General features: G+C 39.0%; 2 protein-coding genes across 6 annotated transcripts in view; one reads left to right on the forward strand and one right to left on the reverse strand.

Annotated features, from left to right (window-relative positions):
• The first annotated feature begins 2,870 nt into the window (after window positions 1–2,870).
• On the forward strand, window positions 2,871–15,478 carry LOC122633111 (excitatory amino acid transporter). Of its 3 annotated transcripts, XR_006328027.1 has the most exons (12): window positions 2,871–3,992; window positions 6,714–6,839; window positions 6,932–7,139; window positions 7,704–7,746; window positions 7,820–8,073; window positions 8,147–8,380; window positions 10,906–11,100; window positions 11,177–11,311; window positions 11,401–11,509; window positions 11,587–11,705; window positions 12,441–12,572; window positions 12,670–15,478. XR_006328027.1 is itself a non-coding variant. In XM_043820655.1 (11 exons), exons 1-11 carry the CDS (start codon window positions 3,818–3,820, stop codon window positions 12,487–12,489), a joined length of 1,647 nt encoding a protein of 548 aa, XP_043676590.1. In that variant the 5' UTR covers window positions 2,871–3,817; the 3' UTR covers window positions 12,490–15,478. The 3 variants fall into 3 exon arrangements, 2 of the variants coding, with proteins under 2 accessions (XP_043676590.1, XP_043676591.1); XM_043820655.1 differs by having other exon boundaries at window positions 12,441–15,478; XM_043820656.1 differs by having other exon boundaries at window positions 2,872–3,992; window positions 11,587–11,721; window positions 12,441–15,478.
• A 129-nt stretch (window positions 15,479–15,607) lies between these two features.
• LOC122633109 (protein dachsous) overlaps window positions 15,608–17,499 on the reverse strand; it is a 275,156-nt gene continuing 273,264 nt past the window's right edge. For all 3 annotated transcript variants that reach the window (XM_043820651.1, XM_043820654.1, XM_043820653.1), the window contains one exon: window positions 15,608–17,499. This exon is cut by the window's right edge and continues 1,759 nt beyond it. In XM_043820651.1, coding sequence (XP_043676586.1) covers window positions 16,933–17,499 — 567 coding nt within the window. In that variant the 3' untranslated portion in view covers window positions 15,608–16,932.

The raw sequence follows: 17,499 nt of genomic DNA on the forward strand, positions 1-17,499 counted from the left end.
TAGATGGAAAACATTATGGTATTCGCACGTATATTTCTTTAACGATGCAATCCCGAACGTCGAAGAATCAAGGGGAAAAGTACGAAAGAAAAAAAAGGTCGAAAGGGAAGGAGACGAAATGGTTGACTGGTACTACTGTGCCGCGTGACGTCAGAAATGAGGGAGAGAAGCCTGTTGAAGATGCAAAGGAAGAAGGAACACTCGAGGCTTTAGCTGACGTGGCTTTACGTGCCAGTATAATGGCCCTTGTCTTCGCGGTTCCAAGTTCTATTCAAGCTTGAGGCGACTCACCGACCGCCGAGCGACACCACCGTCGTTAAATCTGCTTAGCAAGCCTCGCCTTACGCTTCCTCTTTCTTTTCTTTCTTTTCTTCTCCTTTAACTTTCCCCGTTTCATTCCTTCTTCTTCTTCTTCTTCTTTTAGTTCACGTTTTTCATCCGGTCTCTGTCCTAGCCTCTTTCCTATTTTATCATTTGCTTTACAATTAGGATAATAATTTTTTACATAACTCTGTCGAGTACGACAAGATGTCAAAAGATTCTCTTCAAAATAATCATAACGGAGAGTGGAAAGTTTCGTTGATTTTTTCCCATGATTGCACACCTTGTCCCCCTTTTTCTTCTTCTTCTTTTTTTTTTCTTTTTCTTTAAAGAATCATAGAAAAGAGTACGGAATACAGAAAGAACGAAATCAAACCACCCAAGGGAATCGGATCTACGTTCTCTCCGGCGCCGCGGTAATCCTTCGTATTTCCCTCTCGACCTTGATTTATTCCGAAGTAACTCCACTCGAGCTTCATCTACCTACGCGCAAATCCCGTCTCCTTCTCTTCTATCTCTCTTTCGACCGGTACAAATTGAATCGACTCATTCCTTCTCCTTTCTTGCAACGTCGGCGCTTGATCGTAATGAGATCCTTCGGTACGGCTATTCGCGCAACTATTCGAATACTATTCTTCCTTGAATCGGCATCGAGAAAAATGTTCGTTTTCGTCCTAAACGAAGATAAGGAGGACGTAGAAGGACATTTACATCTGGAGACGAAAGGATGCGAGACACGTCGGACTGAACTCTTGTACATGGAAAGGGAAGCACGGTAAATAGGCGAGCAAACGTAGAAACGACGTTTGTCGGTGAGCTCATGCTTCCGGATTATTTACGAGCTGGATGAGACTTGACTTTGTTAGCGCGGCAACTAACTCTAGGTCATCTACATTATTCAACAACGAAGTTAGGATAAGAATGATCGGAAAAATCAGTTTGCAAAACACTATCTATTTATCATCATTCGATTATCTAATTCAGATATTTCGTATTACGTTTGTCGTGCAAGCGAAAACTTTTTTATTACCTTTCATTTTCGTCCTGATCTGGATATTTCATTCGTTAGAGAGAGAAGGTCATCTCTATACAGTACTATCCCAGAGGAGAACAAACGAGCTAAACTGTTACGTTAGACAAGAGCCTTGGACGTTCTTAAACGAAAATTGGTATTGTAAAAGTTGTTTTAAACGTTAAGTATTAATGGATGGCGAAATGGGCAATAGATCTTGAATACGAATATGATCTATACATATTTGCATTAGCTCATAAAGAAGTTAATATATTGTTCATCTTTTCAAAGTTTACTTTAAATTTCTTTGGCAGGTCTAATGAAGCAATTGCCAAGCAATTTTTCATAATCTTTGAACAAACGAGATCAGTAAAGAGTTTAAAGTTATGGGGTTCAGAAACTATTACAACATTCTTATTCTTATTGCATCGTCGAAAACGTTTGAATTGTCTTTAAAATGATGTTTTTCAATTAAACTCCTTCTGCTGTTTATTACTAAATATAAATATATACATGCAAATTTCAGCAATGTAATAGGCAATTAAAAATAATGTTAATTACATTTTTCATAAAGGTAGGAGTATAGTGCCTCCATCTTTTGCTGTCTCATGAAAATACCCTGCATTATTCTATCGATCCGTTTGCCAAAGAATAAAACTCTTGGATAAACGAGATATTACCCGTGTTTGATCAGACGAATCCGCCTGATAAAATACTTTCTGTTGGTCAGACTACATTCGAAGCTCTTTTACCTTTCAAGTTCCCAAAAATTATTTAAATAAAAATTAATTTATCCTCTTCCGGCAAACTATTCGAGTCACAATAAGAACTTTATTTTTCCAAGGTGAAATGAAAATCTTTTTACAAGGAAACCCAACATAATCTGGGCTATCGCAAAACTTTCCAAAAGTTCATATTATCTTTGGAAAGTTTTTGCATTGCACCGAAATATCATCTAATCATGCATGAATTGGCATACGATAGCTCGTGCTTGATTCTTAAGAAACCTTGACGATTAAAAAGTGGGTCATAATCCATAGCAAATATTACATAACATCTCGAGTAAAGACAAAGTTGAAACTGAAATAACGAATGTATATATTCATGAAATTATTCCCATCGGCTTGGTTCTCGATAACTTTGAGAGGAATAATTAGAAAAATGTATCGTTTCTTTCCATAAAGAAAGAAAAGATTTCCAAATGTCTTTCTCTCTCGACAGACGCATAGAGCTTCAAACAATAATAACGCGTTCGAACGATGAAAAGCTTTTCTGCCCTTCGGCAAAATCCCTTCCCTTCGTTTCCTTTGTCCCAAAGCTTTCTCTCATTCCATTTCTAGCATCTCACTTTCGCCTCTCGTGCGATCGAGCAAGCAAAAGGTATCAGCATCGGCACGTATCCTCGTTTCTGTCGCGACCGAGTTAGGCGGTCTGAGTTCGCACATGCGCGTGCTCAGCAGAGCTCACGGTTGCGAATAAGAGAAGGATGGAAAGAGGGTGAGAGAAGACAGAAGGGGTCGTCAGGGAAATCAATACGGCAATGTCCGCCGGTAACCGGCCCAGTCGGGGCTCATCCTTTGCGAGAATCGCATCGAAGCTAGTGCAAGATCAACAACGTTACTACGTCAGCATCGTCGTCATCAGGAGGGTCCATTTCCGTCGAAGGTCATAAACGAGAATCGACCTCGTGCCAAAAATCTAAATAATTCTCAGTGAAAGAAGAAAAGGAGAAAGCTAAGCAACGCGAAACGAATAAAGGAATACAGGAAAGAAAGAAAGGAAGAAAGGAAGAAAGGAAGGAAGGAAGGAAGGAAGGAAGGAAGAAAGGAAGGCGGAACCACCTTCTGAATCGTCGTTCTGTGAATACAAGAGAGGGGAGGAAGGGTGATATTGCTGGTAGGGTGTCGAGCAGGTATCTGGAAGGTAACTGACCCTGTGCAACAGTGGCAATTCTTTTGATCCTATCGTGCAGCTTCTAACGTGAAGAGATCACTTCAAGACTACTACTTGTTCCTCGAAAGGATAGAAAAAGAAAAGAAAAAAACATTTATCAACGTTTCTTCTGCGATTAAATCGAGAACAATCGGTTGTGCAAAAATTTCTTTCTCTCTTTTCGGAGAGGACAAAGTTCTCTTCCGTGATAAGAATCCCATAAAGAAGGGAGGCGAGACTCGTTGATTTCTCGAAAGGTTCGAATATCTCTCGAGTACCACGATCGTGTTAATAGGCAGGGAGAAGGCCGGCAGGCTGTTGGGACGTCTGGTAGGCGCTCGCGATTGCTCGTTCCGCAGGGATTTATCTCAACACTCCCAAAACGGCAACCCGTCGTTGTCGTGGTGCTGCCGGGGCCCCGCCGTTAGCCGCGAGAGATCGCGAGAAGGGAGCACGGCAGAATCGATCGGAGGATCAACGAGCGGATCGGTTGCCTCCTCCGCAAACGTTACCACCGCTTCCTACGCCGCTTCTTGTTGGCGGCCAAGTGAGATGGAGGAGAAGTCCTCGGCGCGCTTCTCGGAGTACCTGTTCGCCAAGATGGACGGGCAGGACGTCTCGGCCTCTCAGGGTCCCCGCAAGGTGACCGCCGACACTAGGAAGTGGATGCGGGAAAATCTCTTGCTCATGATCACTTTGTCCGGTGTACTTTTTGGTGTGATCCTTGGTAGGTAATTCCTACAACAACGCTGTAGCTTTTAATTTCAATTATTTCCGATCAATAAATTATTGATCAGGCATTAGGCAGTACGTACCGATACGTATCGACGCTTTAAGTAGAAATTTTTTGCTTTGAATAAAACGCGATAAGATTGATTGATTTCTTTTACGATAGCCTTTATTGATATTAAGAACAAGGCAATTTTACCCTCTCGTTTCTCCGTAACCGCATTTGTTTATTTATAAACTTCGGGTAGGGATGGGTCAAGCGGCTTTCACTTTACAGGATAAAGCGTGGATTAATAATTTACCATTGAAGCCAACATAATGGATAATTTTCTTTCCTCGTTAGCACACTACGCGTTATATCTATTCTCGAAATTTAATCTTATATTCGATATATGATACTGTGCTCGAATTAAAGATTTAAATGATTTTTCGTTGAATAATTGTTTGAAATGTCAATTAATAGTATTTTTAAGTCTCTTGAAGCACACAAAATTTTATCGTAAGTGCTGAAAGATACGTATTAATAAGTAATCATCATTCGTATTTCTGTCACATCGTGTCACACGTGTACTCTCGATAATCAATGGATTCTACGGATGTCGAAGTAACACACGAACCAAGTGCATATATGCGAATGCATGGTCGATAAGTAATTGCTTGTCTATACAGGGAGAAGAGAATATCGGGCTAGGTACATATACATTAAAGTTATTGTCCTTTCAAATTTTCACATCTTTTCTATTCTTCCTTTACAAAGAATAGTCCACCGTACACGTAAAAGCAAATAACTTCCCAAGTACTGTCTCGAAACTATAGATCGTATAAAATAAAATAATTTGGTAAAGTTATTTCCACGAATACTTTTATTATTGCTGTTAAAAGACGTCTAGAACTTCAACCAAATAACAAACTATTTTATTACTTGCATTCGTATGTTTTCTTTGCATTCGATCGAGTTCGTTACTGTTGAAGCAAACAACAGATACTTATCGTTATTGTCCATAGTGGAACACCTCCTTTTTTTCTTCATGATTGATCATATGTACACTGTCCTCTATATTTCCGTTGGCCTTGGTTCCCTTGGCATATAGCTGCTCTTGGCATATCGTGAAAACGATTTATCACGTGGACTCTTACTTTAATGTTCTTTGTATCTTCAATGCAATTTCATTGACAGTATATTTTAAACGTTTATAGCTATATAATGCGACGAGCAGAATAATATTACTAAGCAATCTTCGTTAATGGTATCAGTTTCGGATTATCTAGGACACTATTTTTTTGTTGTTGTTATTCACGGCCGTGGATAAAATATGATCGAAAGCTTACGATGCTTTCGTTGATAATTCAATAGTCGATGACATTACATTCATCGCTAAGTTTTCATAAATATTTAATTAAATTAGAAATCAAAGCAAACTATAATCTTGTGGACTTGTGTAGAAGAGATACTATTTTACAAAGATAATTACGCAAAGAGTATTGCAGGTCGGTATTTGCGTCGATCGATAGAGCTTAGTCTCTATGAGAGTTATATTTTATTTTTCCACGTCAACGATATAGATTTTACACGGGGAACGAAGAAAGTGTGAGAATTCAATAATATTGATAATGCACGTGTTTTTCTCGCATTATTACATCTCTAAGGAGAATGAAAACGAATGATCGTTCGTTTATACGCTTTCGCACTATTATCCAATAACATTTAATTAATTTTATGAATATAGAGAGAAGAGAGATAAAAATCTATGAAGCTTCAAACACGTATCATAAACGCTTGAGAAAATTGAAAAATAATACCAACTTTTTCATACACCTTTTGGGGATTCGTTCGTTATAGCAAAATATAATAGTTGGAAAATTTGTATCGTTATGAGGCAAATGATGAATAGCAGGTAAAAAGCGTGCTCAAAAAGAAATGTCATGCACGTGGCTCGTTAGATATACTTATGCATAGAAACGCTTCCGCGTATCTTCAAGGCTTCTCCTCGTGAATTTTCATATCTACGATGCTCGAGCCATAATCGCAACATCGATCGGGAATTTTGCAAGAGCTCGTGCCAACGACGACGTAACGAAAAATACTCGATGATTTTACTCAGAAGAAAAGGAATAGTTTTCCAACGGGGGTGGAATTGATTACGTGTGTACTTGTACGTTGTAGACGACCCAGTTTGAAATTACCATTCGTTACGTAAAACTCTTGCGGTGGTCACATTATCCCGTTAAAAGGTGTCAATCATCGATGAGAGGTTTCCTTCAAAAGTCTCATCTAATTAACTTCCTACCGAAACTCGATCTTGCTAAACTCGTATCTTTCGAGCACTTTGCTCTTTACATGACCCCTTGGAAGGTTCAAGGGCAGTTTGCTTCTTCATATTGAGTTATACTCTGCCGCACGTAGACATCCACCTACGTTTTCGGTAATCCTCTCCTCGTCCAGTTGAAAGATTATTTAAAGAATTTTCTTGGAAGAAAAACTTACCGAATGCTTTCCTCGAGCTTCTAAGTCAGCACACCTTATTAACTTTTCCTTAAATACGATGAAACGCGAACGTTTCCTAGCAAATTACTCAGCAATATCTTACGTTAAGAAAAGTTTATTCAATTAGAGATATAATTATCTCGATAGCTACTTCAATCTAAAAGAGTTGATAATTTCTTTCAGTCTACTTTTTCCTTGGCATATTCCACTACAAACGATCTTGTATAATTAAAGGATTTGGTTTGCGACCATTGGGCCTTGGAGAAGACGCTGTGATGCTGATTAGCTATCCCGGAGAACTTTTTATGCGAATACTGAAATTAATGATTCTACCCTTGGTAATTGCTAGCCTCATATCAGGTGAGTTTAATTTAGAAACGTATTAAAAAACTAAAACAAAAAAATAGCACATTTAACCCTCTCTAATAACGTTCGTTCGCTTTATTTCAAAGGTTCAGCGAGTTTGAATGCTAGGATGAACGGGATGATAGCCATACGAACTCTCGTCTATTTCATACTCACGTCCTTCCTCAATGCCGTAATAGGAGTTATCCTTGTTCTCGTTATTCACCCTGGAAATCCAGGAATCAGAGAATCGATTACACCTCTGACTCACGCCAGAGCCGTCAACATCTTGGACAGCCTTCTGGATTTAGGAAGGTAATGAAAAGTTCTACTTTTATCCTCGTGACATTTTCAGAGATACTCCGAATTAAAATCGTCCAGCCAATACGTTTCACTTCCATTCTTAACTAATTCTTCATTTCTCTTTGTAGTATTATTTAATAAGTTTGTTTATTTTCAAACGAATCAGATCGATCCTTGGTTTATCGCGTGAGAATGGAAGCGCAGTAGTGGAAGATTTTACTAGTAAGACAGCACTCGCGCGAAAAGCACAAAGGTGAATTATCGTAGTTTCCATGCTGAGGGATTAAGGTCGGTCGGTTTCACGATCACCGAACTTTTTAAACGAAAAATTTTCATTGTGATCACGAACACCACTATACTCGACCAAAGACCAAAATAGATGTGCATCGATCGTGCGTGATTTATTCATGCGCGAAGCACACTTTTTCCTTGTCCGTGATATCTTTCTTCATATTGATGGCTTTACTAAACGTTTCGTTCAAAGTCTCCGAAACGTATAGAAACGTAAAGTGTCCTTTATGGAACTCGAGTGTAGAGATGTCATTTAATTGAATCGTTTTTGTGTTTTATTTTTAGGAACATGTTTCCTGACAATCTCTTTCAAGCTGCATTTCAACAGGTAAAAAGGATGTTCTCTATTTCGTTCGTTGAGAAGGAAATATAAAATAATAATTATGGATATGATGTTAAAGGCACACACCGTTTACGTTCCGAGAAAGCCACCGATACAGAATCAAACCGATGGTCTATCGGTCGAAGTGGTCGGTGAAAAGGACCTGATCAGAGTGATCCAATATAGAAGTGGTACCAACACTTTAGGCATCGTCTTCTTTTGTCTAGTCTTCGGCACTTTCCTAGGTACCCTTGGTGAGAAGGGTCAGGTTGTGATAGATTTCTTCAAGGCTGTTTTCGAGGTCATTATGCGAATGGTCTCCACTGCGATGTGGTAAGTAAGTCTTAAAGATAACGAAAGAGTTTAAGCAACACGACGATTAATTACAATCCTTTTAATCGCACAGGGTGACACCAGTAGGTATAACTTCGGTAATAGCCGGGAAAATCCTCGGTGTGGACGATCTGGCGCTGGTAATGTCGCAGCTAGCTTGGTTCATCGTCACGATCGTGATCGGTGTCTTTTTCTATCAGCTGGTGGTGATGCAGCTGATCTACCTGGCCTTCGTGAGAAAGAATCCCTTTAGATTCTACGCCGGCCTCGCCCAGGGTACACTCACCGCCTTCGCCATGGCATCAACGTGAGTCGTCGACCTTCGAATCCCAGCCCGACCTTCAGAGAACCCATCACGCCTGCCTTAAGGGGCCTCGGTCGTCATCGTCATTGTCGATTTCGATCCTGTTTCTCCACTTTCTTTTCTTTTCTGTTTCCTCTCATCATTAAGAGAACAGAAAAAGAACTAATATCAGTTTCTCTTCCCACTGAAAATAATTTCCCATCGTCTTCTCGCTTGATTTTTCTATTTATCACATGTGACTCTCTTACGTGATGGTGATGGTCCAAAATCTGCACGCGCATGATATACCGATGACGACGTGAAGACAGTGAACGTTTTCGAGAAACGGAAGGGCGTGTCGAAACGACTTGAATCGATTTTTTATAGAAACAATGTGTTTCAGCCAGCCGAGTGGAGTGGCTTTACGAGGCCGTGGTCCCCGAATCCGTTCCAAAATTTGGCCCACAGATTTACACAGCGTTTGAGAGATATTCTTTTATCTTCCTGCATAATCGTTTCCTTTGTGGAACGTGTCAATTTTTTTTTGTCGACAAAACGTTGTGTAATTCTAGCCGTAATCTCCTTTCCCATCCTTCCTTGACATTTTACACAATCTCTCTATTGTTATCGCGTTGTTCGCGAGGAGAGCTCGTCATGCCCCATGAAAAAGTGAGAAAGAGAGAGAGAGAGAGAGAAAGGGAGAGAGGTATGCAGTTCCGGGTGGCACTTAGGATGTGGATTACTACCGGTACCTGATACTCCGTGATTCGAACTTCCTTCGGTCATTAATCGATTGCAATTGTCGGAAGTTCGAGTTTACCGGAGTGAAAGATTTCCACGTAACGCGCCATAAGAACATGCTTTATCTAATCCTTTTCAATTCTTCAACGATAGTGGAACTCTTCAGGCAAATTTTTCATATCGTTCAAACCGGAAATCGGCTGACTCCGTGTCACCTGGACTGATTTGTGGCGTGGAAGCTTTCTCGAGACTCGAGGAGGGCTCCACGTTTGATAACTTCTTCATCGTTATTTAGTTAATTATTAGCATTTTGTAAGATTGAAAAGAGGAACTGGAAAAATATTGGTTGTTTGCGCCGAGCCCGCTCTTCCAGGTTTGACGGGGACGTCCTTGACTGGTGAGAGCTGCTGGACCACGTGCGATCATTCTTTTTACATCTTGATCATTCATTTGTGCGGATCGCGCGAAGCAACGATCATTTTTCCAGTTCAACTACATTTCCACATCCCAAGTCACTGACGTAGAACTACTTTTATAATAATTGCAAAAAGATTTCATTTATTGATCTTGAACAAAATCATCGAATATCACGTAATACTTCCGATATTTCGTCGTGATCAATCACGCACGTCTTTTTTCTAACTTTCTTACTTCATTCGACAAATACAATCAAATCTAGTCCTCTTTCTTTGAAATTAACCTTGTCTCGTTCAAAGTGTCTTTCCGAAGTTAGCTTTCTCGATCGAGATTTCAAAATTGCAATACTTTAGAGTCGCACATAAAAGATCGACAAATTTTCTAAATATCATTTCTACGTCACTCCATGGATCCACTTCCTCTAGCCACTACAAAACGTCTCCGATGGAAATCTGTGGTTTAACCAGAGCGGTCGACCTCCAGTTTTCCTTCGATCCTCTCTCCCTCTCCCTGGACCTAACCACTCGCCATTATCATCGTTAACGTCGGATTATCGACAATACATATCTAATTCAACCTGTTTTCTCTGTGGATTAACTTTTTCCAGAAAAGAACGTACACAACTGTGCGTAGACTGTGACTGTGAGACACTGACTTATCAGTGTATCTGAACAGAGACTATATGAATATCATGATGATGTATTAGAACACGCGCTGCACGCGGCCTTTTGCAGGTGGTTGACACTGACAAAAAGAGAAAGAGAGAGAGAGAGAGAGAGAGAGAGGGAGAGAGAGAGAGTGAGAGAGAGATAGAGAGTGACCGAGGGTGGCCCTTGGTAAGTATTTGATGGCCGCAGATGAAGGTACATACAATTGTCTGTTGCAGATTTTATTAAGGTCAACGCCATTCCAACGAAAGGGACCGATCGCAGGACATTTCGACCTTAATCAGTGATTAATACCACTTGATTTTCAGTTCTTCGTCACGGTCATTCTGGCTGTCCTTGATAGATTCTCTGATGTCTCTCGATCCTTCTCCCGTTCGTACGTCTAGAAACGAAAAGATTTAGACGAACGAGTCTTAGTCGACTCGTTTTGCATATCATTCGGTTTCGTGAGCATGAAATGACCTCTCCGTATTGTTATCATTACTATTATTACTGGCAAATCATTTCGTATATACTTTATACACGCATATGTAATAATACGATGATACTATACATTTCTGAAATTGTATCGTAAGAAAGAAAATTCTTTTAATCGATAGAAAAGATCTCTTCTTAACGCCAGAATGATCCTTATCGGCAGCAACCCTGGGGCATGCGGATTTATCCTTTTTTATTACAAACGAGAACGTTGGGCTGGTGTTTCTCTAACATAGCTTTGTACAGGGCTGCTGCACTCCCCGTTACTTTTCGACTGATGACCGAGAAGCTCAGGGTCGATCCCAGAGTCACCAGATTCGTCCTCCCGATTGGGTGCAACATCAATATGGACGGTACCGCGCTCTTCGTCGCGGTGGCAAGTATCTTCATCGCTCAGATGAATGGGATCATTTTGGGTTTCGGGGAGATCATCACGGTTATGTAAGTTCGATGGTTTAAATGTTTGTTCGATAACCTGTAATGAGCTACTTGAACAAAGTTTGTTTTTCTTGTCTAGTTTAACATCCACAGCAGCATCCGTTTCTTCAGCTTCGGTTCCAAGTGCAGCTCTAGTTTTATTACTAGTTGTTTTGAGTGCCATTGACGTACCCGTTCATGACGTTTCTCTTCTCTTTGCTATTGACTGGTTTGTGTAAGTTTCCTTTTTTTTATACTTTATAATTATACCCACATCGATATCTTCCGTAAAATTATTTACTTATATACAAATATATTTTACAGAGATCGTATAAGGACGACCAATAATATGTTAGGAGACTGTTATGCAGCCGCTGTAGTAGAACAATTGTCCAAAAAAGAATTAATGGCATTGGATGCAGCAGCTTATCAGGTAGATCAGAATTAATGTTAATGTTCTTTAAGGAGATTAAAGTTTCATTACTAATCGGTATTTCTCATCGCCTTAAGTCTGAAACAGTACTGCCCACAACCTTAGCCAATGGATGCATCTCGGCTAACAGGGTACCCGATCCTGATACTATCGTCGTTGAAATGCAAGACGACACGAGGATAGCCGGCATCGCCAAGTAAACTAACTTGTTGGTAGGGCTAGGCTATCACTTTATATGCTCATTAACGACATTCGCTTTGCAAATCCAATCTACTTATCTTATCGATTTCAAGCTCTTTATTCTGAAATCAAACGCTTACTGAATCATCCCTTAACGCTTTCTTCAACTTTGTTGCTTTTGGAGAGTCATTGCATTGTAGATTGCATATATAACAGGTCGATGGTAATGTAACGTGCTTGTTACAACGATTCATAAAAAGAACCTGATTCGACTCGCCATGTGCTTATACGCAAATTATTGCGCAACCAGCTTAAGAACATAGCACGATAAGTCGATACGTGATGATGTAAGAACACCGAGTTTACACGTTATAGTTCAATGATCACGCTAAAGTAATGCGAAAAAATACTATTGTTTGTTGTACGTAGGTATAGACGAAAGTCTGCATTATCGGTTTTGTTCTTCGTAAATCGATCGATCGTTGAATATCTAACAAGTACGGACTATGCGACTTTGATTCTTTCACCACTTGACAAATTACATAAATCTAACATAAATTATTGTAATTCGCTATAGAACAAGTCACACGACGTTGAGACATTTGAAGTGTCTTCGGATTCATTTTGATTGCATTTGCACTTTGACATGTACTCTCTTCATCAGAAAGCAATTTTGCTATTAGTTAAATTCTGTAAGCAAAAAATACTTTGTGATACGTTACTATATATTTTGATACTTTTATTTTTTTAGCATCAGTGTACTACCAATACCGCGAAGCGTAACAGAGGAGACCGTTTGACTAATGGCCCATTTCGCAAGACAATTTAAAACGGTATACCTACGAGGTATGCCGATGAAATGAGAAAAGAAAACAATGGCGAGGTTAATATTAGGCACGCCAGTGCCTTTTCTCTTCTTTATTATCTATTTATTTTACTAAACAACGTTATCAACTTCTCAATCCCAGAAATGTCGATAGAGACACTCTGCTAGGACACTCGATGACTTTGAAACGTCACGGAATTTAGATATCTCCATTTCCGAGAGTTAAGTGAGCAAAGTTTGAGACTGAGATTCGATCGACCACAGAGGGAGAATAAAAGCAAGACGATTAAAAAGAAAAAACTGAGAAAAACGAAAAAGAAAAGGAGTCAATATCGTATCGGAACGCGTGTGCGTTTGCGGTACAAGAGTAGCAATAAAATGTTTGAGATACGTAAGTTTACAGAAAAATGCGCTTCTAGCTAGGAGCACCGAAGTGCAGAAGTTCGATGATTCGCGCGTAGAAAAATCTCGCTCGTATGCTACGAAGATGTTGTTTTCTTCTGTTCACGTTTCTTCTTCTTTAATTGTTTCTCTGTTTCTTTGTTTCTTTGTCTGTTCTTTTTTGTTTTGTTTTTTTAAACGAAACGTTAGTCAAAACGATAAAGACGATCGACAATTTTGCTCGTAAATCGCGGGAGAATATTTTTGTCGACATCGTGAATATTAGTAGTTTCACTTAACAAGTGATCATTCGCATCGTCGAATGTGGTGCCTTAATTTCGATGCGCCCTCGGATTAGGTGCGATGAAAGTAAAGCGCGTCGTTGATGTATTCTTTTTCTTCGTACGTCATTCATATTAATTCCTTGAAATATTTTCTGCAATGTTCGTATATCATCGAATACGATGATCAAGCAGTACTTTGTATTAGTCATCGACGTATGATCGATCGATCTTAGTCAATGACGCGAGCGAAGTCGTATTAGTGGTAAAAATTTCATCACGAGTTCGACGAAAGTGAGACCGAAAGTGTAGTGAGAGTGATATAAGATTTAAATATTTAACGAGTAGCGTTTTCTGCGTGTTAAACGTTAGCATCATCGAACCTTTAAAATCATTTATATGCATACACACATGTATTTCGCTCCTTGTGAGAAAATAATGATTAATGCACCGTATTAGGGGTTGTAAGTAGATATCCTAAGATATTAAAGTTCGTTGTAATTACATATCCACGATGCTAGTCGTGTAACATAAAAGGTGCTATGAGATGTTAAGCACGACGTTGTTTCTCACGAAGAGATTAGTGAGCTTTTTTCTGTAGTGTTCGCGTCATTGACTATGAATCGATGTCTGTATAGAAAAAAAAAGTAAGGGACATGATAATCAAAAAGAAGATAAGAAGACAGACGTTGATTTTTTACGTTCTCGTCGATCGATCGATCGATATACGACGAGACAAAAGATAAAATACTGATGCAGGTATAAAACGTCATATCGCGCATTTCGCGTTAATTGTTGTCAAATTAACGAGTGTATCATACAACGTGTTCTCTATCATTTTCGAGACCCTTTACAGTCCTCGATTACTTCGGGGTAACTTGCGAGTATCGATCTTGGAAGAAAAAGAGGGAAAGTAAAAATACTTTTAATATAGGCAACCGAAAGAGATGCTTCGAGTGCATCTTATTGAGTCTCCTCAAAGAAAAGTTGTTCATATTGCTTCGAACTTTCACGAGTGACGATGTGATGAACGACGATCAATCAAGATAATAATTCTGTCTCACTTTTGTAATTAGAGTGGTTCACAGTAAGACAGCTCGCCTTCCAATAAAATATATATATATATATATATGTATATATATATATACATACACGTATATATATATATATATACATATATATACACACATATACACATATACATACATATATACATGTATATACATGTATATATATATGTATATATATATATGCACATACATACATACATACAGACATACATCGGTTAAACGAAAAAACAATATATGCATCCCACTTTTGTCATCGTTCACGAGTTATCGAGGAAAGTGTCGTTAGTGTTTCGTCCGAGAACAGAAAACCATTGCAATTTTTATCTCGATGTTAAAAGAGAGAAAGAGAGAGAGCAAGAGAGAGAGAGAGAGAGAGAGAGAGAGAGAGCAAGAGCGAGAGAAATGGTGCGAAAGGGAGAGAGAGAAAGAGAGAGAGAGAAAGAGATAGAGTGAGAGTGAGGGAGAGAAAGTTAATTAGTTAGGTCCCTCAATGGACCGATAATCAAGACTGGACACGCCATACGATAAATATTATCGTCTTTTTCATCGGCATAATATATTATTATGGGTAAACGATTCCTACAAGGTTTCGCTAATTTTAGACAAATTAAATAGGTAGGTCGATACGTGTTTTATCGTAGAGGCTGTTTCAATGTACAAACTATTTCGAGTATGTAGCATTTACGTAGGGACGTACGTTGTCTAATCCGTACGGACTTGAAAAGAGGCGAGTTCGACTTTTCCTATTTTTTCTTTCTTTTTTTTTTTTCCTATCTTTATGAAACTTCAAATGCGAGCTGGCCAACGATTTGTACCATAAAACGCTTTACCGGTGTACACGGTATTGATTAGAGACCAATGATCACTCCTTTTTGTCACACTTTGAAGGCTTCGATAATTTTAGATACAATAAAGCCGGTGTTTCGCTCGATCGATTTCTTCATTTGTTTATTGACACATCTTCGCACGTTTAGCTGCTAAATCAAGATTATTTGACGTAATTCCTTTTACGCTCGCGTGCAGAATAACCAGAAGAGATAAAAGAACAATTTCGTTCTGTCTGTGTTCGTAAAATGAATAATTTAAAATATACTAATACAACAACCAAAGAAGAAAACAAAATAACTAAATAAATTATCAAATTATCAAGGTATCCAAAGACTACGTGTTAATATAGACATAACATCTTAACGTGTTGTATAATAAAATGCAGGTTTATACGTGGAGAAAATCTCTGGTATTTCTTGATCCTTTCCCTTGTTTCCTGTATTACTTTAAATCACCTGCAATTGAAAAGCAAAAGAGTAAAACAAAGAACAAGCGAGAGTTTATAATGATGGTAAGAAAGTACGAGTGATACTTTTGTTAAAAAATTCATTTAATTAAAGCCCACTAAAGTGGGCCTCCTCGGCTCGGAAGAGTCTTTGTACAATGGAATGAGAGAACGTTGTTTTTATACAAAATATGACATTATCTATATTCGTCGATGAGTATGTATATTCATTTATTCGAAGGAGATGACAACCGACTCTCGTTACATCGAGATTCTTATCAAGAGTCGGACGAGAAAAAGAAAAGAAAGAAAAAACGAGAGAGAGAGTGAGAGAGAGAGAGAGAGAGAGAGAGAGAGAGAGAGAGAGAAAGAGAAATAAAAAAAGATATTAAGAAAAAGATGCTTTTGAAAGTCACATTGCCGCGAATATTTTATAGCGATCAGTACGATCGCGACAATGCGTTAATTGATTGTGTGAACGAGCACGACGCGTTCGATGAAAGAAACGCCACCGATCGACTTAACGTCGATCGAATCATTATTAAAAATTATTACAGGAATTTAATTTTACTGTACAAGAGCGTACACTTTCGTTGAACGCGTTGTGACCGCTTTGATTTTCTCCTTTACAGACAGTCTCTAGACCCTTTTTATTATCTTTTGATTATACGGCGAGTTTTTTACTATCCGTCGAGTTAATTTGTATTTACATTATCTACTTAAACATTTAACTACTTTCGTATGTACAATTTCGCTCGAGTATTCTTTTCTTTTTGTTATTAACTATCGATAAGACGTCGATCGATCGAAATAATATTATACAATAATACATCCTATTGAGTGCTCTTCTTAAAAATGCGATCAGTCTTCTTCTCGCGGTTTCTCTTATCACCAGATTTATTCGTGCTATCGCGTTCTTTTGTAAACGACCCTTAACGTACGCGACAAATAAAATTCTATAAATTATTACCTACTATAGAAGTTGTGCTTTTACATTTAATACAAGTTCTTCTAACAGACACATTTCATCGCGTTAATCATTAAGAGAATGGCTAACTCCTCGAATGTAAACCTTTTGGAATAAAAATTCTATTACATACATGCGAATAGAAAATATTATGCATGCAAGGAGCAGAAAGACACATTCATTCACTTGAAAAAAATATTACAGTTTTCGTTTATCGACACTTCACTCGCGATATAGATATCATTATCCAACAGCACCAATCAATACAAACTATCACGTTCGACCTGTTTTAACGAAGAGTCTCAACCGGCTTTCAAATTAATTAGTATATAAATCCTTTACACAAACAGTTTTCTTATAGATATCGATTTCGACAGCAGCATAAATCATTAGTTTAATATACACTAAAAATTCTAATATCGCTCCACAAGTTCGAGAAATTAATTTAGATCCTCAATTCAGCGTTGGTAACGGGGATACCTCTGTTGGCACTTTGACTGGCTCTCTGCGTTGCAGGTGGAACTAAAGGACTGATACTTGGACTCCTAGTAGCCAATGGTGACAAGGATGGTGAAAAACTTGGACTGAGAGCAGCCGAGGGGAAAGTGGAAGCGTCATGACTGATTGGTGATCTCGGCAAGATAGCTCTGGCCAAGGCCGGAGCTGCCAGCGATCTTGGGGCGACAGAAGTTAAAAGAGGTGGCGGCGGTGCTTTATGTACAGACTTAGCTCTACCACTACTACCAGAATTCCCGCTTTGTACGCTGGCAGCATCGTCCTTGAGCCTAGCGATCTCACCGAAAACGTGAGCTAATGGTTGGTACTGAGGACCCCAATCTAAAAGATAATCCCAATTATAAGACCCAGTAAGTTCTTCCTCGCTATGAACGATGGAGCTTAAGGAACCGTTCATGCTGGGTCCACCAGGTACTTCGAGACCAGACGTAGGTCTTCCAGGTTCTCCGATTTTTCCGTAAATCAATGTAGCGATGTCTGCTTCTGTCGCAGCTTC

This window comes from Vespula pensylvanica, chromosome 11, assembly GCF_014466175.1.
Source record: "Vespula pensylvanica isolate Volc-1 chromosome 11, ASM1446617v1, whole genome shotgun sequence".
NCBI lineage: Eukaryota > Metazoa > Arthropoda > Insecta > Hymenoptera > Vespidae > Vespula > Vespula pensylvanica.

What these genes read in the sequence shown, in the direction of transcription:
- LOC122633111 (XM_043820655.1), top strand. Translation starts at nt 3,818, where the DNA reads ATGGAGGAGAAGTCCTCGGCGCGCTTCTCGGAGTACCTGTTCGCCAAG. An exon ending in GGGGAGATCATCACGGTTAT is followed by an intron (nt 11,101 to 11,176) that starts GTAAGTTCGATG and finishes TTTCTTGTCTAG; the next exon opens with TTTAACATCCACAGCAGCAT. An exon ending in AGGATAGCCGGCATCGCCAA is followed by an intron (nt 11,706 to 12,440) that starts GTAAACTAACTT and finishes TTATTTTTTTAG; the next exon opens with CATCAGTGTACTACCAATAC.